The sequence below is a fragment of the Tachysurus vachellii genome, chromosome 8 (genome assembly GCF_030014155.1).
Source record: "Tachysurus vachellii isolate PV-2020 chromosome 8, HZAU_Pvac_v1, whole genome shotgun sequence".
NCBI classification, from domain to species: domain Eukaryota; kingdom Metazoa; phylum Chordata; class Actinopteri; order Siluriformes; family Bagridae; genus Tachysurus; species Tachysurus vachellii.
Window position 1 is genome coordinate 19,489,512 of NC_083467.1, and position 26,173 is coordinate 19,515,684.

General features: G+C 37.1%; 2 protein-coding genes across 4 annotated transcripts in view; one reads left to right on the top strand and one right to left on the bottom strand.

Moving 5' to 3' along the window:
• Nucleotides 1-2,067: 2,067 nt before the first annotated feature.
• Nucleotides 2,068-5,369, bottom strand: zgc:172182 (coiled-coil domain-containing protein 89). The gene is made up of 7 exons (XM_060877363.1): nucleotides 5,310-5,369; nucleotides 3,713-4,176; nucleotides 3,467-3,597; nucleotides 3,255-3,391; nucleotides 2,507-2,583; nucleotides 2,284-2,383; nucleotides 2,068-2,154 (listed from the first exon to the last, which is right to left on the bottom strand). Exons 1-7 carry the CDS (start codon nucleotides 5,367-5,369, stop codon nucleotides 2,068-2,070), a joined length of 1,056 nt encoding a protein of 351 aa, XP_060733346.1.
• A 2,015-nt stretch (nucleotides 5,370-7,384) lies between these two features.
• lrp2a (low density lipoprotein receptor-related protein 2a) overlaps nucleotides 7,385-26,173 on the top strand; it is a 62,028-nt gene continuing 43,239 nt past the window's right edge. For all 3 annotated transcript variants that reach the window (XM_060876784.1, XM_060876785.1, XM_060876786.1), the window contains exons 1-16: nucleotides 7,385-7,517; nucleotides 14,095-14,208; nucleotides 15,089-15,211; nucleotides 15,427-15,543; nucleotides 15,977-16,087; nucleotides 16,296-16,409; nucleotides 16,496-16,612; nucleotides 17,801-17,944; nucleotides 18,201-18,320; nucleotides 18,536-18,664; nucleotides 20,702-20,871; nucleotides 22,397-22,620; nucleotides 23,783-23,989; nucleotides 25,037-25,239; nucleotides 25,422-25,562; nucleotides 25,808-26,011. In XM_060876784.1, the coding sequence (XP_060732767.1) occupies nucleotides 7,448-7,517; nucleotides 14,095-14,208; nucleotides 15,089-15,211; nucleotides 15,427-15,543; nucleotides 15,977-16,087; nucleotides 16,296-16,409; nucleotides 16,496-16,612; nucleotides 17,801-17,944; nucleotides 18,201-18,320; nucleotides 18,536-18,664; nucleotides 20,702-20,871; nucleotides 22,397-22,620; nucleotides 23,783-23,989; nucleotides 25,037-25,239; nucleotides 25,422-25,562; nucleotides 25,808-26,011 (2,308 nt within the window). In that variant the 5' untranslated portion in view covers nucleotides 7,385-7,447. The remainder of the gene's footprint in view (nucleotides 7,518-14,094; nucleotides 14,209-15,088; nucleotides 15,212-15,426; nucleotides 15,544-15,976; nucleotides 16,088-16,295; nucleotides 16,410-16,495; nucleotides 16,613-17,800; nucleotides 17,945-18,200; nucleotides 18,321-18,535; nucleotides 18,665-20,701; nucleotides 20,872-22,396; nucleotides 22,621-23,782; nucleotides 23,990-25,036; nucleotides 25,240-25,421; nucleotides 25,563-25,807; nucleotides 26,012-26,173) is intronic.

The following is a 26,173-nucleotide window of genomic DNA, read 5'->3' on the forward strand; positions in this document are numbered from 1 at the left end:
ATAGGGACAATTTTCCAGAGATGCCAATCAACCTACCATGCATGTCTTTGGACCGGGGGAGGAAACCGGAGCACCTGGAGGAAACCCCCGAGGCACGGGGAGAACATGCAAACTCCACACACACAAGACGGAGGCGGGAATCAAACCTCCAACCCTGGAGGTGTGAGGCGAACGTGCTAACCACTAAGCCACCGTGCCCCCTATGTGAAATTGATTTATGCAAAATTTATATGAAATATAAAACATTTTCTTGGAATCTGCTTTAAAAAATTTAAAAACAGACCTTTACTGCATACTGATTATATATGTAGTGAGAAATGGCCTGGCATAACCATAACCATAACCATAGATATAACATGCCTAACAGTGTACCAAATCAAATCAAGGCACTTATAGCTTAAGAAATGCAGAACCTCTTTTATTTTTGGGCCTAATCATGCTCATTTCCCCCCAAATTTACAGTACAGTAAAAAAAGCATGTATGCACACAACTAATCATAATCTATTATATTGTTTTATTATCTATTATTTGTTGTTATACCACAATCACGAGAACTAAACATAGCATAAATACAGGAGCAATGTATTCATGTGTCAATTAAAGAAAGCCTAAGCAGTTTCTAATTCCAATGTCAAGGCAATCGATGCCATTCTTAGGATTTTTTAAGAACAGATGGCCACAAAGTTCGAGTGGAGTTGATGGCATCAGAGTAACCAGTGAGAGGTCAAAGAAGTAAAGGGCAGGCTGAAAAGTCACTCATGCTGCAGAGACAAACCTGCCTGAACTTGAAGAATATATTCAACAGTAACAACTGCTGCACACTTATGTGCCTAAGAAAGCACATGCTTATGGACCTTGCTGGTGGCTTTTCAACACATTGTTGGAATACTGAGAAAACACTTTGATGGCGGTTCGGTAGTAAATAACTGATATGCAGGTGTTCTAGTCACTAACAGAGTCAAAAGGTAGTCCGAAATGATGATAGCACAGTAAACGGGAGGTTGACAAATGATAGTAAGACAGATGCAGTACTTACTAAAAAATAAATAAATAAATAAATAAATAAATGAATAATGATGGACACATGAAAAAAATGCTCTTTTTACTTTTTGACATTTGACAATGCTATTACCATTCGGGTCATAAAAACATTCTAAATTCTTGTAGACTCTTTATAAACAACATGAAGGCAATATACTACTTATTAGGTTGCTAAGCAAAAGTTTGAATGTTGTGAATGTATCCAGATGTTCCACATAATAAAACCTTAGGACAAAATGAACGCCGTGCAGTTCTCTGTAATTTGAGTTACCTTCCTAGGTATTAGACTGGAAATTAACCTGAAATTACTAAGATGGACTACAGTCTCTAAACAATGTATTTTCCATGCAGCAGGAAAGTACCGAGATCATCTGTTTTAACATGTTCACTTGTTTCTGCTAAACATACCTGACCACAGGCTGACATAAGTATGGCTGTTTTCCATGAACAATGTAATTATCATAAATATGATTATTGTATTATTACTGTAACTGGTGTGTGTTAAAAAAAATTAGCTAGTGTTTCCTTGTATTGTGAGGGTAAGACATAAAGTTTTTACCGTTTAATTTAGTTTATGCTGATACAATTCTGGGTACTACAGTATCTATTTCACATGCCCTCCCCATGCCTGGGTTTTGTCTGGGATCTTTGGTTTCCTCCTTCCCACCTCCTAACAAGCATGGCAATTGCTACACTAAATTGTGTGTGTGTGTGTGTGTGTGTGTGTGTGTGTGTGTGTGTGTGTGTGTGTGTGTGCGAATTCCTGCCTTGTTTCCAGTGATTCAGGGACCTTTTCTAACTTTTCATGATAAATTCATCTTAGGCTTATTATTTGGTAGCATTAATTTATTATTTGGTATCTTATATACACGGCTGTTATCTAAGCTGTTATCTAAACACATAAATATTGGACAAGCAGTGTGATTGCCCTCTAGTGGAGGTTAACGGTTAGTTATCTTTCCTTGGGACTCGTCATTGTAACACTGCTTTTAAAAAGATGTGGCTGGAGAGAAAACTCAGTTGACTCAGTTGATCATGTGGCGAAGTTTGGCATTTAACTCCTTTTCCTGTGCCAACAGGTCACTGCTGTACTTCTTATATGCCTCAAACTCCTTAAAAAACAAACAAACATGTAACTACACTTGAACCATATTGTGTATGAAATAAATACCCCCCCCCCCCCCCCGACATATCAAGAGATAAAACCTTTCACAGTTTTCCACTGTTATAAAAGTACAGACCTTCTTGAGATCTGTGTATGCCTGCTCTGCTTTGTGTAGAACATGCTGAAGCTGCTTTACTCTCAGCTCTGCATTCACTGCTGCAGCTTCCCTTTCAAACCTGAAAAAAATAGCAAAACACTACAGATTACAGTGTTATAGATTAAGTTTATTATATTAAACATTACTGTAGTGATGCTACTAAAACATGACTGAATGAAAGGATTATGTTTTGAATTCATACCTGTCCTCTGCTTCCTGTCTAGCATTTTCTGCCATTTCCTTATTCTTTTCTAACTCATGAATTTCCTCTTGTTTATCCTGTAATATATTGTAACCGAATAAAAAAACAAAAACATTTAATTTCATTCTGTAGAATAAATTAACATTAAATTCACATGATCTGACACAAAACTGTCTAACAAGAGAACCTTACAGTTTGTTTTGGAATTTAAAATGCAAGTTCAGCGCTATTATACCATGAAAGCAATTTTGGAAAGAAGACAAACAACAACAAGAACAGCAACAACAACAACAACAACAACAACAACAATAATAATAATAATAATAATAATAATAATAATAATAATAATAATAATAATAATAATAAACAGCAAGTAAAAACTAAATAATAAACCAGAAATATAATTAAAAATCTTGGGAAAAGAAAAATACTATAAACGCTTCAAATACAAATTGTTGCTACATCTTCAGTCCTGAAGTCACAGGTTCTATACTACTATACAATTATGTTACGCCCTGTTTTGATGTTTTCTGCTACCACAGTTACATACTTTTCCAGCAATGCAATTTGTTTCTTTATTTTGTGCATCACATCTTGATTTTAATATGATTGCAGCAAGATAGAGATTAAAAATAAATAAAAGATTTGTAATTTTTTCCCCCATATTTTCTCAAACCACGGCACATTTTAATTTTGGTGTTTTGTTTTCAAATTTATATAATCCTTTAGTGTTCATTACATGACTTGCCTGTATAATTTTCCCTCTTTGCATGGACAGTTCCAGTAGTTTTTCCTTCTCCTTTGTAAGTGCCTTTATTCTCTCTTCTGCCAATGTTTCTTTCATTGTTTCTCTTTCCTGGCTTTCTTTAAGTTTTAAAGCCACTTCTGAAAACAGAGACAGAATATAAACTGAGAAAAGGCAAAGTAGAAAATACAAAGCTGAACCAAAGGCAGCTCTACCTGCATGTATGTCCAGTGTATTCTTTAGCTCTTTCTGAATGTTGTGAAGTTTATTTTGCAAAGACATCTCCTTACTCTGATGGAGATCAATCAATTCCTTAAATTTCATCTGGGAAATTGTTGCTTTATCACTGTTTATTAAAAGGATTATAAAAATAGTAAAAGGATGTTGTATAAAAGATGCTTTACATGACACCCAAAATGATAACTTTTTCTCGAAATTACATCTGGGATTGATCTACTTACTGGTATTCTTTTTCTGATTGTCTATGTTTTTCATTGAGGTCATGCATCTCCTGGCTGAGTTTGTGAATGATCTCCTCTTTCTCTTGCAGCTCTTTGCTAAACAACTTTTCATTCTCCTCTCGTAGTCTCTTGTTCTCCTTCATCAGCTCGGCATTCTTCTGCTTATATTCATCTTTGAAGTTGATCAGCTCTCTGTGATTGGCAGCAAGGTCCATGAACCTCTGCTCCTGCTGCTCTAATTTCTCCCGTTCATTCTGCAGTTCTGTCTGCATGTTGACCTGCAGGTTCTGCAGCTTGGTGTTGACCCGTTCTAGAGTCTGAGAGCGAAGCAGCATCTCATCAGCTCGCTGCTTCAGCATGCAGATCAAGCCGGACTGTTCCTCTATTCTAGAGCGCAGCATCCGTACCTCAGTCTGCTCCTCCTGCGACAGTCCCCTCAGCGCTTGGTGGACATCATCCATGTCCTTAGATGTCCTACTCTTCTGATTTCATCAGAACAGTAAAAGTTAATAATAGCTAGATATATGAACATACTGTATATTCATGAGGGATTTTATGAAATATAATTATTTTCAAACACAACCTCAAAATCCACTTTTCTCATAGTGGGGGAGCTTTTAGAATCCCACAATTGATATTCTTACTATATTTCTATAAATAGAGGTGATAAGAATTCAGTAATCGAAACAACAGATTTTCTCAAACCACCGCAAATTTTTATTTTCATTTGGTGTTTTGTTTTCATATTTATATTATCCTTTAGTGTTCATTATATGACTTAACTATACAATACATCAAAAGTTCTTTTATAATCTCTGTTTCTGATTTTATAATCCCCCAATTTATATCCTCACTATATATAATCCCTCTACTCATTGTTACACAGGGAAGGAGAGGTTTGGTTCAAACCCAAGTTTGGTTCTGCTCATGATTTTGTCATCTCAGAGAGTCTTCCTTTGCCACCATCACCTGTGTCATACTCATTAGAGATCTAAGTTTAAGTTGATTTGTGACATTGCTAATGGTGCTATATAAAGAAAATGTAATGAATTTTAAACATCTATAAAGAATTTTACATTTTAAAATAACCATCACCGACACCACAAAGCAAGAGAATAAAGATGTCATTTACACAGAAGAAAGCTCAGATGTGTTTTTATTTTATAAGGGTGTTATGGAGCAAATGAGAGTTTACTGTTTTTTCTAAAAAAAAACAAAAAAAACATTTTGTCTGTATAATGTTAAAATACACATATAGAAGAGATTTGCTAAACAAATGAAAAATAAATCTAAGAATAATCGAAAATACAGCATGTTTGTTATTGCAAGAAGAATCTTACCAAGATAAGAAAGAAAGAAAGAAAGAAAGAATTCTTGCAAATGACTTGGACAAATGTTTCAAACAGTGAAAACTAGTGAAAAATCTTTGCTGTAGATAATATGAAAACACAGAAACTATGTTTTAACAAATATGATTCAGCTGGTTTACTTTTCCAAACATCACACTTTCAGTTTGTGGTCATTACTAAAGTATGAGATAGTTTGTTATTGTAAAATCACTTGTTAACAGCACGGAATGAAGACGAGGCCACATTACCTGTTTGGCGTCTATAATGATCGGCTTGATGTCTTTCTGGTTATTCTGCGAAGATGTCATATCTTTGGGAAAAACAAACAAAGTATGACAGACACTGTGGTCGCCAATGGTGACGGAGATTTCGGGTTTATTACTGTTGTTATAGTAACGCGTCCAGGTTACTGTTGTGCACGCGCATGCTGGACTGAATAACAACATAAATAAACTATAAAAGGGGAAAAAAAAGAAAAAGGAGATAAAAAGAAAATATACACGGATATAAATGTTAGATAGAAACTAATATTGTCGCTTTGTCCCATTGCACAACTTCAAAAACAAAGAATTACTGTACAGCTGCTTTATATTTAGGCCTCTAGATGGAGCCACTTGCTTTTCCATAGAAAAATACAATTATATATAATACAAGCAATGTGCTAAAGTATTAACTAGTTTAAGACCAGGGGTCAATAAGGCTAATTATTATGAGATGAATAATGTGCATTGAGGTTTTTTTGCAATAAAAATAAATAAATAAAAATAAGAATAAAAAATCAGATGGATAATAGTTTCATTATTATAACACTTATTATTCCTTATTATTACTTATAACTTTACACCAACAGAACGTTATTCCCATGATTACATTATGTATAGGATTACAATTATAGGGTTTTTCACATTAAATTCAAGTGAACTGTTAAAAAAGACTAACAATTATCTAATAATGACTAACAATGGTTGTGGTTAAATCAAGCAAACAAACATGAAAATTACTGATTTAAGTTATTTTTTATTCTCATGAAATATGTTTAGATTTTGACTGTCTAAATTTCTAAGTATAGTTATAACATATATATTTTTTATTAAAACATATAGAGTAAGTTGCATGTCATCATACATTGCCCAAATACTCTTTCTGTTTCTTTCCTCCATTTGTGAACATTTTTTGAACACACATAGCTACTGTATAAGGGAATTTTTTTCACAGATTTCAATTTATATCCATGTTTGATTTTCACATACACATTGTAGACATAATGTCTTTATTTATGTTCATGTACAGTTTCATGAGTTTTTCACATGAGTTTTTAGTGGTTAGCACGTTCGCCTCACACCTCCAGGGTTGGGGTTCGATTCCCGCCTCCGCCTTGTGTGTGGAGTTTGCATGTTCTCTCCGTGCCTCGGGGGTTTCCTCCGGGTACTCCGGTTTCCTCCCCCGGTCCAAAGACATACATGGTAGGTTGATTGGCATCTCTGGAAAATTGTCCATAGTGTGTGATTGCGTGAGTGAATGAGAGTGTGTGTGTGCCCTGCGATGGGTTGGCACTCCGTCCAGGGTGTATCCTGCCTTGATGCTCGATGACGCCTGAGATAGGCACAGGCTCCCCGTGAACCGAGATAGTTCAGTTCGGATATATATATATCAGATACATATATACTGTATATGTGTGTGTGTGTAAACATATGTAGAGATTTGTGGACATTGCAGAGATTTGTGGACATTGTTGAAAAGTACAATTAATGGTTCTAAGGCTGTGGCATTTGTGCAGACACTGTGGTAAAGGAACAACAAGTAGAAGGTTATAAGGTTATGGCATAAAAAAAGTGCAAGCTGAATAAACAAGTCCACTAAATTTATATATATATATATATATATATATATATATATATATATATATATATATATATATATATGAATGTGAAATATTAGGCAGAATGTACAGTAAGGTATATATAGATACACATAAATAAAATAGTGCAGATTAGACTCTATATTGGTCTCCATTCAGTTTCTTAAACGAAAGTTGAAGGGATACAAACAAGTCAACACAGAGAGAGAAAGCGAGAGAGAGAGAGAGAGAGAGAGAGAGAGAGAGAGAGAGAGAGAGAAGCAAGATCGACATTGTATTCCTTTTAAAGGATTTGGCCCGGTCAGTGGAAGTATTTACGTGTGCGCGGTGCCTGCTGTCCGTCCGTCCGTCCGTCGGTCTGTGTGTGTGTTTGTGCGCGCGCGCTTGGGGGTAGGGGGTCGTGTCTAAGCTTTTAGTTCACGCCCTTTTAGTCCATCAGCCCAAGACCAGTGAGTGAGAGGCGCGCAGCATCACCTCAGTCCGCGGAGCTCTGTGTGCTTGACGAGGAGCCGCCGCGCGCGCATCACCATGCACCGAGCACTGTTGCTCCAAACTGCAACTCTGTTCTCTTTATACTTCCTTCAGTGCAGCTGTCAGGGTGAGTCGGAGCGTTTCCCTTCCTCATACATAAATATTTCTCTTTACTGCAAGCTAAACCGATGAGTTGAAAGTGTTATGAGGGATCTCCAAACCAGAAAGTGTAGCCTAAACTGTGTAAAAGTCACCCTGAGCAACGCAGATCTCTCTTCTTCTACAGAAATACTGAGAAAATCTGAAGTGTCTAGTTAAAGTATGGGAGCCTAAATAGACACAGCACACCTTTATTATTTTTGTACAATACCTGATTTATATAGCACTTAGGCTTTAAATCCTTTTTTTTTATGAAAAAAAAAATAAATAAATTCAACCTGGAATAAAAAAGTCGGATTATATGCATGTATATTTCACTAGAAAAAGGCAATACGTAATCAGCCTCAATTTATTATTCAAGTCTAATAGATTATTGCACTTGCTTGTACAGGACCGTTATGATTACACCATTACAATCCTGGAGTTTCTAAACATGGCTAATGAGGTCATACACAGGCATAGCGTTTAATAGACTTAAGCTCGGTGCGTAAATGTCTGTCAAAATGCATTTCCTCACTACAGAGAAAATGTGTCCGTATATGTGTTTACTTTAAAACAAACTGCTAGTTATTTACCAGGTTTCTTTAACAAAACACAGTCCCGAATGTCTCGTGCACAAAGCCACCTCGCCTCGCGCTTCTCTAAACTTCTCGAGAACTTTTGCCTATGCTTTGCCGTTGCTAGGTAACAGAGGAGAGCATGTGACTGACTACCAGACCCACTGCTACAAAGCTAATTCAAACAGCTATGGTTAGTTTTAAATAACCAGATAACTTGTCTGACTTATTTATATGGAGCCTGTTTTGCTTTTTAGGGTTTATTATTCACTGAAGTTCCTAAACATTGCGGTGTTACGTGCTGCTAAAACTCGCAGAGGCTCTCACATTGTAATCTACTTTGTTTTTGCTTAGCTCTCAGTGTGTGTAAGCTTCTTAGTGTGTATCAGGCTGCTAATTACTGCTGTAGATGTTGCTTAAAAGTGATCATAGAGTCTAGGCACCAAAACATATATTTTAAACCTGGTTTTGAATATAAACCTATAATTTACATGAGTCATTAGATTATTTTCATGATCTAGTGTTTCATCATGAATTTTCTTTTCTGTATATTTATAATCACACACTCCGGTGTCACCCATATGAGGATGAGGTTCCCCTTTGAGTGTGGTTCCTTAGATGGTAAAGGAAGAAACCTTGAGAGGTACCAGAGGGGAACATGTAAATATATCTAATATTAATCTTGAATTTTGTATTCTATTGATCTTTAAATTATTCTTTATATTATCCTTTTGTTCTATGTTTATGTTCTTTAAAGCTGCTTTGAGACAACATCAATTGTAAAAAGCGCTATACAAATAAACTTGGATTGAATTGAATTGAACTTTTCCCAACCCTGTTCTTTTTTAGCTATGTTTTTTCCCATAACACACCCGACTATCTAGTAAGCTAATTAGCCTTTCCTGAGGTTAAATTGGGTGTGTTAGAAGCAGGAAAACACTAAAATACTAAAATACGAAAACACTTCAAGATATAGGGTACTCAGTGTTGGATGATTTGACCAGAGTACGTAACATTAAATTAAAATCTACACAGGTCTCCTTTCACTAACTCAGGGATTCCTGCTGTCACATTCACTTCATGAGATGGAGGTTGATACAATTTAAAACAAATAACCTGTATTATTGTGTTCGTCTCAAACTTAAACTTGCAACCATGTTTGATCTCCTCAGAAATGTGAGCCAGGAATGGGCTTTCTTAATCCAGCTTTATTCAGCATGTGTTTGAGAGGAAATGACCAAAAGGACTCAGTGGAGAATGTCAGGATGCATTTTCGAACACACTGAGCGCTTCATTCACCTGAGCCCATAGGGTCCCTTTTTCAGACCTGGTTCCTGCAATGGGTTGAAGGTGACAGTTCTGGATTGATCATTGATATTAATGAGTTATCTGTCACTGGCTGGCTGTGCATGGTTTTCAGATGTTTTGAAGGTGCCTGTGTTGGCACATTTGCCTGAGTCACATGCACTTAAGTGGTTATTTAGTAGTGATAAGTGACTTATGTAAAGGCAGCTTGTTGCTATAATGATAATAATTTACTGTTACGGTTAGTTGAACATTTATGGAAAACATGATGATGGAGGCATTTTGTAACTGGGATTGTCTTTTGCACTTACAAACAAGATTGGGTAAGTGTTGAGTATGTAAGCTGTTAATGGTTCAACTTAATATTCTTAGTTATGCTTTTTTTTGCACTTGTAAGCATTTTTTCTGCGCAGTAAAGGCTGTGTTGTAAATCAGTATATAAATAGTCAGTCCTTGCTACTTGATCTGGACTGTTTACTATGACCACTAGTCGATTTTCATAACCAGGCACATGATAAACAATTGTTTTAAACTTTGTCTTAAACTATAATAGAGAATAATCTGTATTCATTATGGATTTTAGAAGAATGTAAATTATTCATCTATTAGGTAAAGATTTTAACATTTGAATGTCAGACTGATAACGTCCCAATGTGCCCATAGGTGGTTGTCAAAATTGCCATGAAATCTGAGTTTAATCCTAGCTCATAATAAGATTATACTCATTGTAGGAATAAGCTAACATTAGAAAAATTCCATATGAATTTAGAAAGTCATTTTAGATCTGATATTTAAGCTAGTAATTTTAAGCTCATATTTTTTCACAATTATCAGTCTTGTGTTAATGTTATATTTATTTTAGGCAACAATACAATTCACCATTTAATAAATACATTTCAAAAAATTTCAAAATCAGCAGTGCTGAACAGAATGACTTAATAGGCAGCTTCACTGGTCAACATTGCTCCTCTTTGCTTTCCATGTATGCCAAAGCCCCTCTGTGTACCGCTGGGTCTTTTCAGTGTAGCTGCAAGAGCCAAAGTCAGTTGTTAAGCAATTGACTTCATTTGGCCACATACATTTCCATATGAAATGGGCAACAGCCCTCTTCTCTGACAGCACAGGCACTTGGTGCTACCCATCTTCCCCCCACCACGTTAACCCAGCCTCCTGCGACACGCCAAAACAAGACGGCTTTGACGAAAGTGGCAGAACCTCTCCCATGGCCTCCACGAGCCTAGAAAGAGATGTTGTGGCTGGCAAGTGCCTTTTTTAAGGGAGGAGGGACATAAAAATGGGACAAGGGGGTCTCTATCTGTCTTTCTTTTTTGCAGGAAGCACTACTGTATTCCTCTATTTCACTAACCATCTCTGTGGGCTCCTTTAGTGTACTGACACTTTTGGTTATGGGGCTACAGGCCAGCCAGCCGGCCCATTGTGCTATTGTTATCACCCAGTGGGGTCTAAGCCTTTGGGAGGCTTCATTCTAATGAAAATTCCTCTGCTGCTGCCCTTTGTGGACTGGTGGTAGGGTGTCCCCCTTATCTTTCCCCTCAGATAATGTTGGGGATTCTCGCCTGCTGTGGGTTTAAGTTGGCTAATTAGAAAAGACATGGTCCGAAAGAAGGAAGAGGGGAGCAAAAAAAAAAAATAGAAAACACTAAACCAACAAAACAGTCCGAGCAAAGGCATTAATGAAGGAAGAAAAAAGCATATAGCCCTTCAACGGGACAAATTCATTTGCATAATACAAGCCCCTCTCCACACATTGATCAGGGAGACAATCATGTTGCTGTTCTCTCGCATTGTTGCCATTCACAATAAGGGACAGTTCCATTTTTAATCCTAAATTAAGACATTGGAATAAAATCCCGCTTGGGCCCTCTTGAGAAATTACTAGAATGACTGCTAAGTAAAGGATTCGTTTTCCTGAACGGTTCTACACAGGATGTTGCTGTTTAAAAAGCACATTACACTTTGCCTGTCACCTTTCCCAGCACTGATACTGTCAGGAAACACTGGCGTTATTTTAAAGGCGGCAGCAGATACGTTTCTGTCTTGGCAAAGTGTGTCTGAAGCTGTTAACCTAATGTATAGATGCTGAGTTTAGACATAATCCTATAATTGCTGGTTGAGGTCAGGAAAACCTCTGCTGGGTTTGAAGTTTAATGTTTGAAATAGTTAGCCGACTGAGACTAATACTTTATATCAGGAATACACTGGATGTTCTCCAGGGCATTATCTATGACTAAAATGTGAAAAACCTCTCCTAACCTTTTTTATACAGTCTTATTCAGCGTAAAGGCTCATATTCCACCAGTACCAGCAAAAGATGATTAACTCCAGTTGTGTGACTTGTGTCAGTGAGCTTGTCCGGCTATGCCAATGCTGTGTGTGCCAGTTGTCTACCTGTGTGTTATAGACGCCGCCGAAACCTCCGGGATCGTGTCCTCTAAACAAAGCCTGCCTTTGAGTGATCGGAGGAGCAATTTTATCATTAGTAAACTGAGCAGGAAAAAGGCTGGCTTCCCAATTGGCTGCTGGAGGAGTTAATTGGAAATCCATCTGGCTGGCACGCTTTAAGAGTTCTGGATTTACTGCAGCCTTGTTAATGCAAGTCAAGACCTCTAGATATAAGAACAACTTTCGACTTGAAGGTCTGAATACTATGGTAGAATAATACCTGTCTTTATGAAAATAAGTTAATAAACCTCTCATTTATGTGTGACAGACTTGACATGTAGAGACTTCTCCTGGGGTAGTTTTATAATGTACTTAAGCAGATTACATAATTTCTTTCCTTAGCAAAGCATTACAGTTGTGTTTATGTGCATATTACCTAATTAGTGCATGTCCTTCTCCCAGTTATCTGTATAGAGCTGTATTACAACAAGGAAGCAGTAAGCTATGTCAGCTGAATGGCTCGACTTTTGCAGGGGATTTTTCAGCTAAGTTGCCAGGAGGCTAAATGTCAAATGCTGACCTCACAGCATAGCCTTTTTCTGAGTGTTGCTCTTTGGCCGCTCTTAACACACTCAAGCTTCTTGTGTTTTCTTACTTCAGTGAACAGCAGGATTCAGTGTCATTCTTTACTAAATGTTTAAAAGTTTTTCCAGGCTTAACCAACATTGATGCACAAATCAAACAACAATCTTGTTCATTTAGATGAAAAAATGAATACATACTCAATTAATTGTCCTGGTTCATCAATAAAATGAGACTTTAGCATCACATCACAGGATTTGTTGCATTTTTATTGTACTGAAATTGAGCATAATGGCAGACTGGTCATTAAAGTTTAAATAAGTTTTAACCACTTGTAAGTTTTTTATTGAAAGCTATTTAAAACTGTGTCCTACAGACTCTCAAATACACAATCAGATGCCATGCAAGGAATAAAGCACAACAGGAACTAGTGTTCTAAAAAAATAACCAATGATGGAGTGGTACGATGTGACCAAACCCACAGTGGAATTACTGTTTCCACCACAATTTTCCACTAACACTGACAACATGTGCCAAATTGTTTTGCTGCTTTTATACCTCAATGATTTCCCAATTTTTATATATCTGTGTTTGTGTGTGCACAGCCTCTTTTTGTCTACTTTAAAGTTAATAAGAAAAAAAATAAATGTTGCTTGTCATGTTACCAAAGTCCTGAATGTACAAAGTCCTCTATCCTCAAGACTTCCCCAAGGCACAAAACTTGCTGACACTCAAAACCTCTTCTATAAATGTTAAATAATAGATTATATAGATCATCTGGCAAAAAGTTCTTGTAAATGAGTTGTTAATATTAGAAACAGTAACATATTACAATGAGGACATTAATATAAACCTTTTGTTAGAATTACAACCAACACAATTGCCAGAACTCATTGCCAGAACTGTTACAGAAAATGATTAAATTTTGGCTATATGTGCTATATCTGGTGATTTAATTAATAAGACAAAAGGATTTCTCTCTCTCAGAATAAAAACTGGCAAATAAAAAAGTGAGATAAACCTTTTTAAACCCTAAATTAACTTTCAATTTTCTGAAAATAGACTAAAAGTGTATGTTTAAAGGTAGCCAGTGACAACACACATTCAAACACTAGCCCCTGCCTTAACACACCTTTCTTCAACTTAAATCTCCCATCAGCTTTTGGAATTTGGGTGTATGGGCCATGGTACCACCCGGTGCCTCGATTTATCCCAATTATGTTCTGGACAAGGAACAGCATGCACCATTAATCAGAGTGTCAGTAAGAGACAATCAAAATCACGCAATGCGTTTTTCCAGCAGCTTTGATGGAGGCCTCCTCAGCTGAACTATGCTGCCCCAGTTGATATCTCGCAGAGCCCAGCAGGGAAGGTAGAAGCATGGTACCTTATCTTTGGAGATGCCACTCACAGACAGAGATCAAAAGGAGGTATTAGGAAGAAAACAGCAAAAGCTGTTACAGTGATGGCTGTTTGGCTGGCACGTTCTGGTCCGCTGCCTGTCAATGCTCTTAACTGCGTGCTTCACCAATAGCAACCTTCACCTAAATGTCTCCTTAAAAAGCATTTCTGAGTTTTAATTAGAAGTGTAAAGAGTTTTATCCACTGATATGGATATAGATATATCCGTGATAATGGGAAGGGTCTTGATAATAGAAATCAGTTTTGGAAATGATTCTAGTTTTAATGTCTGTGCAGGGTCAGGCTGTGAAACTGGTCAGTTCCGCTGTAACACAGGTAGATGCATCCCAGCAGGCTGGCGCTGCGATGGCACTGCAGATTGCACAGATGATTCAGATGAGAGCGGCTGCCGTGAGTAAATCTCTTACATTTATTCTTCCCGATATTACTGATATTACAAGGAGTCAGTGTAACAGGTGATGCAGTGAATGTACAGTATCTGGGTCTTATATATATATTTATATAGGGTCTTATATAAGAGGGCCCATGCTTCTTCTTTTACCCAGCAGTTTACCAGTACTGACCTTTTAATTTGTTAAAGAATGCCACAATGTATTTTTTAGTTTATTGTTACATACAGTTAATGGTGTGGAATGCTGTAAAAAGGTTTGTTTCTGTTATCATTAAAAAGTTGATCTATCGTCAGCCTATCATTTCTCTTCCTCTTGAAGGTAAACAAATGAAGCCTGGTTAGTTAAAGAGAAAATGGGATGTCCTAAGACCTGTCTTAGACTCTTACTAACTTATTGACCAAAATAAACTGATAAAAAAAATAATAAAAATAAATAATACTGACATTTACTAAGTATGTAATTATATGTTTAGCATACTGACCAACACTGTGGCCATTACAGAACATTAATCACCATTTTCTGATCAACAGTGCTGTGATATCTGAATGGGCAAAAGTATTATTATTATTATTATTATTATTATTATTATTATTATTATTATTATTATTATTATTATTATTATTATTATAATTTGGTTTATTTGAGTCTGGAAGCTTCTCAATCATAACATTATACAGTATATACAGAAAAACAATATATAGAAAAACAGGGTTTTATAGTTTTTTTTTTTTGTTTTTTTTTTTTTGAAAGAAGCTGAAAATGTTGCTTTAAGCAAAACTTTAGTTTTATGTGAAATTCCTAAGGTGAAAGCTCTGTATGCCGGTTTGTCTACACCTCCTTCTATGAGTTAATTAAGCAGGTTTATTGTGTTCTCTCAGCCCAAGCGACTTGTGAGGTGGGCCAGTTCCAGTGTCTGAGTGACGGGGAGTGTATTTCAGTGCACTGGGTATGTGATGACGAGGAGGACTGTGAAGATGGTTCAGACGAGAGACAGCACTGCCGTATGTCCTCCCCTTCCTCACTTTCTCATTAATGTAAAGGAATGTAATTTCCTTCATTCCTGTGAAATATGATAACCTCTGTGTGTGGGCTACAGAAGCAAAAGGGCAAATAAGTGGCATGTTCTTTGGCCATGTGCATGTGTATGTGAAACTATTGCTGAGGACCACCCATAACATTTATATTAAAAAAAATGTGATGCTTGATCTTTTCTTAGCTGGCAGGACCTGTTCCAGTACACAGTTCAGCTGCACAAATGGGGCCTGCATCCCAGCGGAATACAGGTGTGATCATTTGCCCGACTGTTTGGATGGGGCGGATGAGAGAAACTGCCGTAAGTTCACTATCTGTGTCCATGTGAATGCTGGAGGATAGATATATCTCCACCATCCCAGGCTCCTGTGGCATTTTAATTAATTTGAAAAATTAAGAAGCTTAATGACTGACAGAAATAGCCACAATATGCTTTTTGTTGTTAGAAGTTAATTTCAGATTCCTTGGTGGATTAGTGAGAAACTATGTTCAGACACTATTCCAAACCTCCTGGAATTCAACACTGCATGCTATATATTTTTAGCAGTGTATTACCTTAAAAAAATACTTCCATGATAGAATTTAATGGTGTGTTTTTATGTTTTCAACATCTGATCTTGAGATCATTCTTGTCACTATCCACCAAAAGAAGCTGTATTATATTACAGACTAATTATATTTAATGGAACAAGTGAGTGATGGCTGGAACTGGACTTTTTTTCTTTCTCGTCCAGACTATACAGAGTGCCCAGAGTTGAGGTGTGCCAGTGGGGCATGTTATAACACGAGCCAGCGCTGTGACCAGGTGCTCAACTGCCGAGACAGCTCTGATGAGGCCAACTGCAGTGAGTGTCCTTCCTTGGCAGGAAAAATAGACCCTTGAAATCTATCCCCAATATTCTAACACATTTGGCTTAAAACACTTACAATGCTGCTTTTATAGTCGCACTGTAATTTAATAATTGCACAATGTGTAATCAGGAACACTCATTTCAATGTACAGACATTATGGTAGAGAACCTAAAGAAAAGTGCATTGCTTGGTTTTGTGCAGCTCAGCGATGCAGAAGTGGCCAGTTTCAGTGCAATAATGGGGAGTGTATTCCACGTGGGTACATCTGTGACCATGATGATGACTGCGGGGATGGGAGTGATGAACAGAACTGCAGTAAGTGCATCACTATAACATTAATGGTATGTAAAGTAGGATTTATCATTATTTATTAAGTCTTTTGTGATGGCTTGTCACTCCAGCTTACCCTACATGTAGAGGAACTTACTACACTTGTCCCAGTGGTCGCTGTATACATCAGGTCTGGTTGTGCGATGGAGAAGACGACTGTGGAGACAATGCTGATGAGCGAGGCTGTGGTAGGTGATGTTTTTTTTTGTTGCCCAGATTTTTTGGAGAATTCTTGATGACATCAGTGTTTCTCATGTGCTTTTCAAATTCCATATTAAATGCTATTAGATATTTAATAACATTCACATATTTATAGTCAAAAGTTACCATTCCATTGTTTTTTATTGTCACTTACAACAGTTCTATCCAAACAGGTCTTTTAAACTTCTTGAATAAATGTCCTTGATTAAGTAAGAAAGGCCTTATTAAGAGCATAGAATGCACAACGTATTATATTTTCAATTCAGTACAATTTTATGTGAATAGCACTTTTAACAATAGACACTGCCACAAAGCAGTTTTACAGAAATCCGGAATTGGATCATGTAGCTTTAGATCCATAGTGAGGAAGCCAGACATGATGGTGATGAGGAAATACCTGAGATGTTATAAGGAAGGAATCTTGTGGGGAAACAAAATCAGAATAGAACTTACCCTTTTTGGGTGATACCGGATAGTAGGATTATCTTTATACTTAACAATAGTTATCAGTGTCCAACAGGAACATACTGGCTCAGTCCCTGTCACTGAATAATAGTATGCTTTTTAGAACTTTTTGTGACTTCTGGGTCAGCTATGTAATAATCAATAGAGCTAGAGATCAGCAACAAGAAAACATTTCTATAGATAAATACAGAAGTAGAATATGACTGAATTGTGTTGGGTTAACCTGCCAACCCTTAGATATGGACTAAGATGGCTGCTGCATACAATGCGGGTCCTTCTTAGCCATTTATTCTTCGGAACTTCATCCAGAGCTATTTATGATGTCTACAGGTTGCACTGATGTTCTTGTGCTTTGAGTGGCTGGGTTAAGCACCCGAAACTCTCATGTGACCCTTTCAGAGTGGTTACTTCACATGAATTAGAGTGTCAGTGTTTTCCCGGGCAATAGAGTCTAGGCCAAGCTGCTTCTTATTCCACTGTAGATAAGGCTACTGGGCTTATTTCAAACCTCACACATTGTTTCTTTACGTATTGTTCAGAATTGTGTCACCCTTTCTGTTTTCTTTGGGTTTCATTTTACTGTACTTGGCCGAGGGCTTTCAGATTAGGCTTGATACAAAAATGACCTCACATAAATGTGACATAAAAGTATATATTTCATTTCACAGTGTACAGGTACAGTGCTTATTATCATGTTGTCATGTCTACAGATAATGTTCAGCATGAGTGTTACCCTGGTGAATGGCCATGTCCCTCATCTGGTATTTGTATCCTTATGGAGCAGCTCTGTGATGGCACACCTCACTGTCCCGATGGGGAAGATGAGACCAACACTACAGCTGGACACAACTGCAGTCAGTACCTTTTCATAATTAACAGAAAGACTGTAAGCCACCGCTACCCTCAATTCTGAGGGTAAAAACATTTTTTATTAAGATTATTGCTAGAATATTTACTAATATTACTGAAAAACATTTTAAAGTCAACTGTAGTCAAGAATTATATTCCCTTATATCAATACTTTTGTGCATATCAGTTCCAGAAGAGTCTGGGTTTGTTAGTCAGATTCTTATTAAGGTAGTGTAAAATCTTATTTTCTGTGATTTCTAGGTATTTGGCGCTGTGCTTCTCTAAGCTGTGAGCACCGATGTGTGGCGTCTCCTGAGGGTGGTACCTGTGCCTGTCCGTCTGGCTATGTGGTCAGCCTCAATAACAGCCGCTCCTGCATTGGTAAAATCTTATGATGTTTCCCATCATATAATATATCACAGAATAGCCTTTCGTTATAACTTAATTTCTAAGTATTATGAGACTGAGACTTAACTAACATTCCAGTCAGCAATATGCCATATATATACATTACCTGTGGTTGTGAATCTTGTGTCTGATGAAGTCTTATACCCTTAATCCTGATTTTGTCTTTTTCATGCTGTTTCGTCGGGCAGACTATGATGACTGCTTGTTGTGGGGTGTGTGTGATCAGTTGTGTGAAGATCGGATCGGTACGCATCACTGCAGTTGTAAGGATGGCTACGTGTTAGAGCAGCACCGATACTGCAGAGCCGACACATCCTGTGAGTCTCCCTGAACCTTAACATGATTGTCAAATATACAATAAATTACGAAGAGAGCAGGAGTGCATACATGAATACCTATACAGTGTGCTTGTTTTAAAAGACACTGAGGCTTAAAATATGACATTAATTCTTTTGAAGTTCAGGGTCATGACATCTTAGTATGGTTTAAAAACAGCATTACTGATCTAAAAACATTGCACTCATTTATTCATGTATTTATTTTAACCTGTTAGCGTTCTACTAGAATGAGTGTATCTTGTGTAGATCTGAAATATATAGGCGTTTATCGATTTTTGATAGTGAAATGTGTACTTCAGTGTGTATTTCTGTCCTTTGGTCTAAATCTACTTAGCAAGCGCCCCTCCCCCTGCACTCTGCCTTGTGCTCCTCTTCAAACTCTCCTGGTGCTTTGTTGTGGATGACTGTTTTCTCAGTCTTGCTTATGTAGCACACTGAATGGCATCTGACCAGGAGACATTGCTAACTTAATTCTTAAGTTTTATTCTCATTATGTATTTAGAAATATATTTAAAATATGATAAACAAGTCTAACATATGTCGGATTGTGTTTACCACCATAGTCATTTTTTTATTCCTTTGTTTCTGTGGCTTACGCAGCTAATTGAGAAGAAAATAATATCAAGTAATATAAGAAAGTAAACAACACAACACTGACAAGTGGCAGGAATCCTGAATCCTATCTGTATTGATGTAATGACCAGTCGTGTCTAATGCATCTGTTCACTCAAACAGAGGCAGTCTCACTGCGGTTTGAAGTCACGCGTATTAATCTATCTGTCTGTCAAATGAATGAATGATCTGTGGGTTGTTGTATACTGTGCAGTGTACACAAAAAAATTGGACTTTACGTTTGGGACCCAACAAAATTCAGATTAGTGATATTCCCTGTTAGTTTTAGCGTTAGATTATCTGCCCACAGAACCACAGTGTTTGATTATGTGACTTTGTGTAGGTTTCTGGACACAAACTTCAGGATATTAGTTGTTTCATTTTGTTTATCTATTTGTATAAGTGTCGTCTGGATTCCAGTGAGAAAACTACTGACTCAGATTTAAACTATTGAAAATTATGAATGTTTTGAAACAATATATAGTAACAGGATTGAAGAATGTCCGTAGCTTTCTGACATTAAAAGGTATACAAATAAATATTACATGTTGGTTGACAGGGGGGCACGGTAGCTTAGTGGTTAGCACGTTCGCCTCACACCTCCAGGGTCGGGGTTCAATTCCCGCCTTGTGTGTGTGGAGTTTGCATGTTCACCCCGTGCCTCGGGGGTTTCCTCCGGGTACTCCGGTTTCCTCCCCGGTTCAAAGACATGCATGGTAGGTTGATTGGCATCTCTGGAAAATTGTCCCTAGTGTGTGATTGTGTGAGTTAATGAGTGTGTGTGTGTGTGTGTCCTGCGATGGGTTGGCACTCCGTCCAGGGTGTATCCTGCCCAATGACGCCTGAGATAGGCACAGGCTCCCCGTGACCCGAGGTAGTTCGGATAAGCGGTAGAAGATGAATGAATGAATGAATGTTGGTTGACAAACTACAGATAATGTCTATAGTTGTTCATCTGCAATTCCAGGCCATTATAAAGGTATTCCTTAGCCACATTTTGAGACAAACAGTAACAAACTGGTGAATGTCTGGCTTGTGAGAGGAGACAAATTGTTTACTTTCAATAAGCTTGGCTTGTAGTATTGAATTTCAGTTCCAATGTACTGTAACCCATTTATGGTAATATTGGAATTTTTTAATTTCCTTTACTACATATGTTCTTAGTACTCCACTGAGCCTGCATCTGAAAACAATATGAAACTCCCTCAAACTGTTTGTCAATTTGTCAATTACTTGTTGTGTTTTATAATGGCTTTGGGCAAAAGTCTGTCTCAGGACATTAAAGATACAGTATACTTCCTTTAAATGGAAATATTTTCTTTGTCCTTTATAAAAAAGCTAGAAAACATTCTCATTAGCAAAAACATTCTCATAGTAGTGTTTTTTGAAATTGCATCCATACAGCTGGAGTGGCATCTTTACTTTTTTCTAATGGACGAGACTTGCTGATTGGAGATATCCACGGTCACAGTTCTCGAGTCTTGGTTCACTCTGAGAACAGAGGAGTTGCTGTGGGAGTGGATTTTCATTACCAGCTGCAAAGGGTCTTCTGGACTGACACCATCCAAAACAAGGTAACTAATGGCATAATCAAATAGCTTTTAGTAACTAAATGTTCTGTAAACTTTTTAATTTCCTGAGCTACAACCTTTCACACTGCTCCTGGTGCTGTCGTATTTAAACAAAGACAGCGTTGTTGGCAGCTATGCATCTCACTGTATATCCCAGAAAAATCCATTTAAAGTTCTGGCATCTGAAAGGCTTTCTCAGTTTGCACATTTTAATGAGTGGTATTTAATAGATACCTGAGGTGCTAACCTTTACAGGATAAGTGCTATTGCTGTTACATTTGTTGATGACAACAAGGCTTTTCATTATTTTTTATTTTTTATGCACTAATGTTTCATTATTCCTTTTCAGAGATGCATATTTGTGTGCTCTCTCTGTCTCTGTCTCTCTCTCTCTTTCTCTCTCTCACACACACGCACACACACACACACACACACACACACACACACACACACACACACACACACACACACACACACACACACACACACACACACTCCACTGTTGGCCAAAGTCCAATGTAAGACCAGTCCATCAAACTGTATGTGTGTGGCAGTGTGAACCACCCACCTCTAACGAGACTACTTGAACAAGGCATTTTTATAAAAAGGTACCACATGTAACCCCTTCTTCAGGATCAGCATGCTTGTTTGTCCATGTGCTCAAGCTGTGACAGTAGTTGGCCACTCAACAGTGACTCCTTGACATGATTAATGTAGATACTACTAATACTTTAATGATGGCAGAGCTGCTAGGCTCCAGACAGAGTGGCTGGATCTGTTCTTCAACATAGTCCACCTTTTTCTAATCTCCACAAGGATTCTGATATGCTTGAAACTGCATATTTCTGCTCAATTTTATGCAACCTAAGAGTGGAGCAAGTGGCTGTGCAGTATTTGTTTGCATCCAGCCTGTTTTATGCATTCCTTGGCTGACTCAGAGGGCTTTGTTTGAGCTCTTGGCTGCTCTCAGGTTTTAACCCCAGCCATAAGAGCTGAAAAGCAAGGGCATACCAAGAGGTGGGGATCTGTGATTAGTACCCCCAACCCCACAGAATTGTGGCGGGCTCCAGGCAGGGGGTCTGTGCACTAGCCAAAACAGCAACTTCTTCTACAGCTTATGTTTCCGGTAAACGGGTCAGCCGAGAATCCTACTCTCTAGGACGGGTTTGGTTTCCACTGCAAAGAGCAGTGGTGCCTTGGCTTCTGATACAATGCCAAGTGGTCCACCCTGAGAAACCAGTGCCATCTTGAAATCAGTAGGGCAGTGGTTTCACAGTACGGTTCCTGTGGCTCCACTTAAATGCTACAGAACAGATAAGCTAGCTGGATGATGCAGGTGTAATCAGAAACCAGGCTGTATTGCACACGATTATTAAATGAGAGGATATGCTGTATACCTTAACATAGTCATGGATTGAAATTATACATAGTTTTCTTATCTTATCTCTCACTTAAATAGTTATTTTATATGTAAGAAACTTAAGCGCCAGCTACCAGATTTACTTGAATCATTCTATTTGTGTGTTAGGTGTTTTCGGTGGACATGGATGGGTCACATTTACAGGTGATCCTAAATGTATCAGTTGACTATCCTGAAAACGTTGCTGTGGACTGGGTAAACAATAAACTTTATGTGGTGGAGGCCAGTGTTAACAGAATAGACATGGTGGACTTTGATGGAAATAATCGTGTCACACTCATTGCTGAAAACCTAGGAAATCCAAGAGGACTGGCACTCGATCCAACTGTTGGGTGAGTATTTAAATTAATTAAGATATACAATGAAATGACCCTATATGTCCAATTATAGGAATAAGAGTATAAATATGTATAGGTAAAAAAATTTTATACCATAGATGTGGGCATATCATTCCATTCAATTAAATTTTAGTTGTTTAATGCTTTTAGCAATGGACATTACATTCACTGACTCCATAGACAGATGTCTCAATGTAGTCAGTTGACATAAGCTAAACTAACAGAATTCTGGAGAGGTTTTTTTAACTTTATTTATTTATAAAATGTTCATATTATAGCTAATAGTAGAGCTAATCATACTATTTCTGGGTCTTCAGGTTATTTTATTTTAGCCATCTAGTTCAAAGATTTCTTGTAAGATGATTTTGATTAATTTATAAATGTTTACTGCTAAGGCTTTTACTGCTAAGGCTAGCTACATGATTGACAAGTGCTAACTTGGAAAGATATTTATAAAACCAAATGCTCAAAAGAATTATGGGTCTTTGAGTGAATATAAATTCAGTATTCAGACCATTATTGACCTACAAGTCTTCTTTTTAAAATAAGCACTGTTGTCTACTGAACTATCCATGTCCACTGACCTAAAAAATGTGATAAAGGAAAAGAACAGATATCATGTCTTCTTTTTTTTAATTATTTGTGTCTAGCTCCTATAAAATTGAAAAATGAAACCACAAAATGGACCTCAAAACAGCTTATAAGGGCATTCATCACTGAAAGTATTATCTTCTTTCTTAAGCAGGAAAAGTAATTAAAGGACGGTGATTTATATATAATACTGTAAAGGATTAGCTGAAAGTAATAAGAAAAGAGTTTCACTGAAACTTAATATGGAATCAAGGCAGGAAAAATCAAGTTAAATTGGCAAGATTCTACTGAAGAAAGTGCTAACTGATTTTATGTTAAATGTGTCATATTTTTTAAACTTGTGCAGAAAATTTCAAAAGTAACACACAAAGTATGGCTAGTCAGAGTTAAATTTTTGTTAAATATACATCCAGTCCATTGGCTCATGATCAGTTATTTTTATACTGCAACCACTGTATATAGGCACTGTAACTACCTTGGTTTTGATTTCCTCTTGTAACCCTCTTATGTCCTAAACTGAAGAAAAGGATAATCCTAAGATTATGTTCCTTATATTCTGGTTTAGATATCTTTTCTTCTCTGACTGGGACACTCTGAATGGAGAGCCTGGTCTAGAGAGAGCCTACATGGATGGCACCAACCGCTATGGTATCATCAGGTCCAAGCTAGGCTGGCCTGCTGGAATCACGTTGGACATTGATGCTAAGAGGGTGTACTGGGTGGACAGTCGCTATGATTACATAGAAACTACCACTTATGATGGGCTGCACAGGTATGCAAAAAAGGTTATATTGTGTAATCTTGTCTAACATGCAGTTGTTGTCTTGAATGCTATTAACACAGTCCATAGTGAAGAAGGCTTCTTCTATCTTAAACAAGAATATGACCTTATAAAATTTCACAAACATGTATTATGGATTTGTTAAAATAATACTTTTTTTTTAGCATTATGTTTCTCAACCTCTGAAACATGATGCTACCATTATTTTGCTTTCTCTATGTCATAGAACCACATATCATAATATTTTAATGGTTTTACTCATGTTATAGAGTTATTGTGTTTATTGTATATTTAACTATAATATTGAGTTTACTGAAGTTTACTACAGCATTTAATGGTAAATGTGTGATAAATTTGTATGATAGTTTTTTTTAAACCAAGCCTTGTATTCACTTTGCTAACTTGAGAGGATAAATAAAATAAATTCTATAAAAAGAGAAGAAGCAACAATGATTAGTGTATAAAAACTAAACAATTTTGGTCACCAAACTAATTTTTGTAGTTTTTCTTTTGCTGGAGTGTTTTTTTTTTTGTTTGTTTGTTTTTGATCTGTTCAGTGCAGTGAAATGCATATCTTGTCTGAGAGCACTATCAAAATTTCTCCAATTTCATATGGTTTTTTTTAATTCAATACAACCATTTTTAAATACAAATTATTTTACTGACAACAAGTAGAATCTTTCTAAACACATGCTTCAGTAGAAGAGATGAGGCAAATCTGGTCTATTGTACAAAACAGTTAACATGCTCAATATCACAAATTTGCATAAATTAAAGTAGGGACTTAGAAGTTGTGCCGAATCCTGAATATTAATTGTTTAAGATATTGAACATTTTCTTTATTTGTTAAATTATACAGATGCTCTATGTGCTCTCAGACTATTGGAAACTACTGTAGGCTAACTGACATTTTAGTAATAGTAAAGCTAACAAAGATAAAATATTATATCCATTGTTTGCCAACCATGTCTTTGGTACTTAAAATATGGTCAATAAATGAATTGGAATGAGTCAATAATAACTGTTATTGCTTTGTAGGAAAACAGTGGTGCATGGGGGCTCATTGATCCCTCACCCATTTGGACTAAGTTTGTTTGAACACTCTGTGTACTACACCGATTGGACCAAGATGGCCATCATGAAAGCCAACAAATTCACTGAAAACAACCCACAAGTGCTCTACTCAACCGCTAATACACCATATGGTGTGGCTGTCATACATCCGTTTAGGCAGCCCTATAGTAAGCCAATCATTATTGTCCCACAGATATAATATTAAGATGCTATAGTTAATTATTCTTTATTGATCAGATCCACAAGTTGTGTTGGATTAGGATCTTTAAATCAACTTTAGATTGAACAGTTATGCTAGAGAAATTATTTGTGTTATGTGTGTGATGTTTGATGTGTATGTTGCTGACAGTAAGTAACCCATGCGGGACGGGCCGAGGGGGTTGTGAGCAGATCTGTGTACTTAGTCACAGGACAGATAATGGTGGTCTGGGATATCGCTGCCGTTGCCGCATGGGCTATGACTTGCACCCTGATGGCAAGAGATGTGTGGGTAAGAGAGCGTAAAGAATTGCTTACTGAATTTCGTGCTGATTTTTAATGTGTTGATTTGATCATGAGTTTCATGGCTTTATCATATACATTATATCGTTGCGGTATTTTTTCCATTTACTGAAAAAAAAAATAAAAAGGGTGTTAAATGTTTTGATTAGTGCTTTAGAACTAGATGTTAATTTCATATAAGCAGTTTTTTAAGTTTTAGGTCTAAAACACATTGCTATGTGCTTTATGTTGCAGCTGTAAGGAAGTTCTTGCTCTTCTCCAGTCAGCTGGCAGTCAGAGGGATCCCCTTTAACCTTTCGTCTCAGGAGGACATCATCCTTCCCGTCACTGGCACACCATCATTCTTTGTCGGAGTGGATTTCAGTGCAGAGGACAATACCATCTTTTTCTCTGATACTGCCAAGGATATTATTTTCAAGCAGAAAATAGATGGGACTGGTAAGACAGCTGTGTATTATCCCAAACTAGATTTGACCAGCAACAGTTTCCCATTTGTGTGGAAAAATTGTTGTTGAGCATAGTTTGCCAGTTATAAAGTTTCGTTACTATTCCTTATCTAACTACAGCTATACAGTATGTGGCTACTGTTATAAAGCCCAT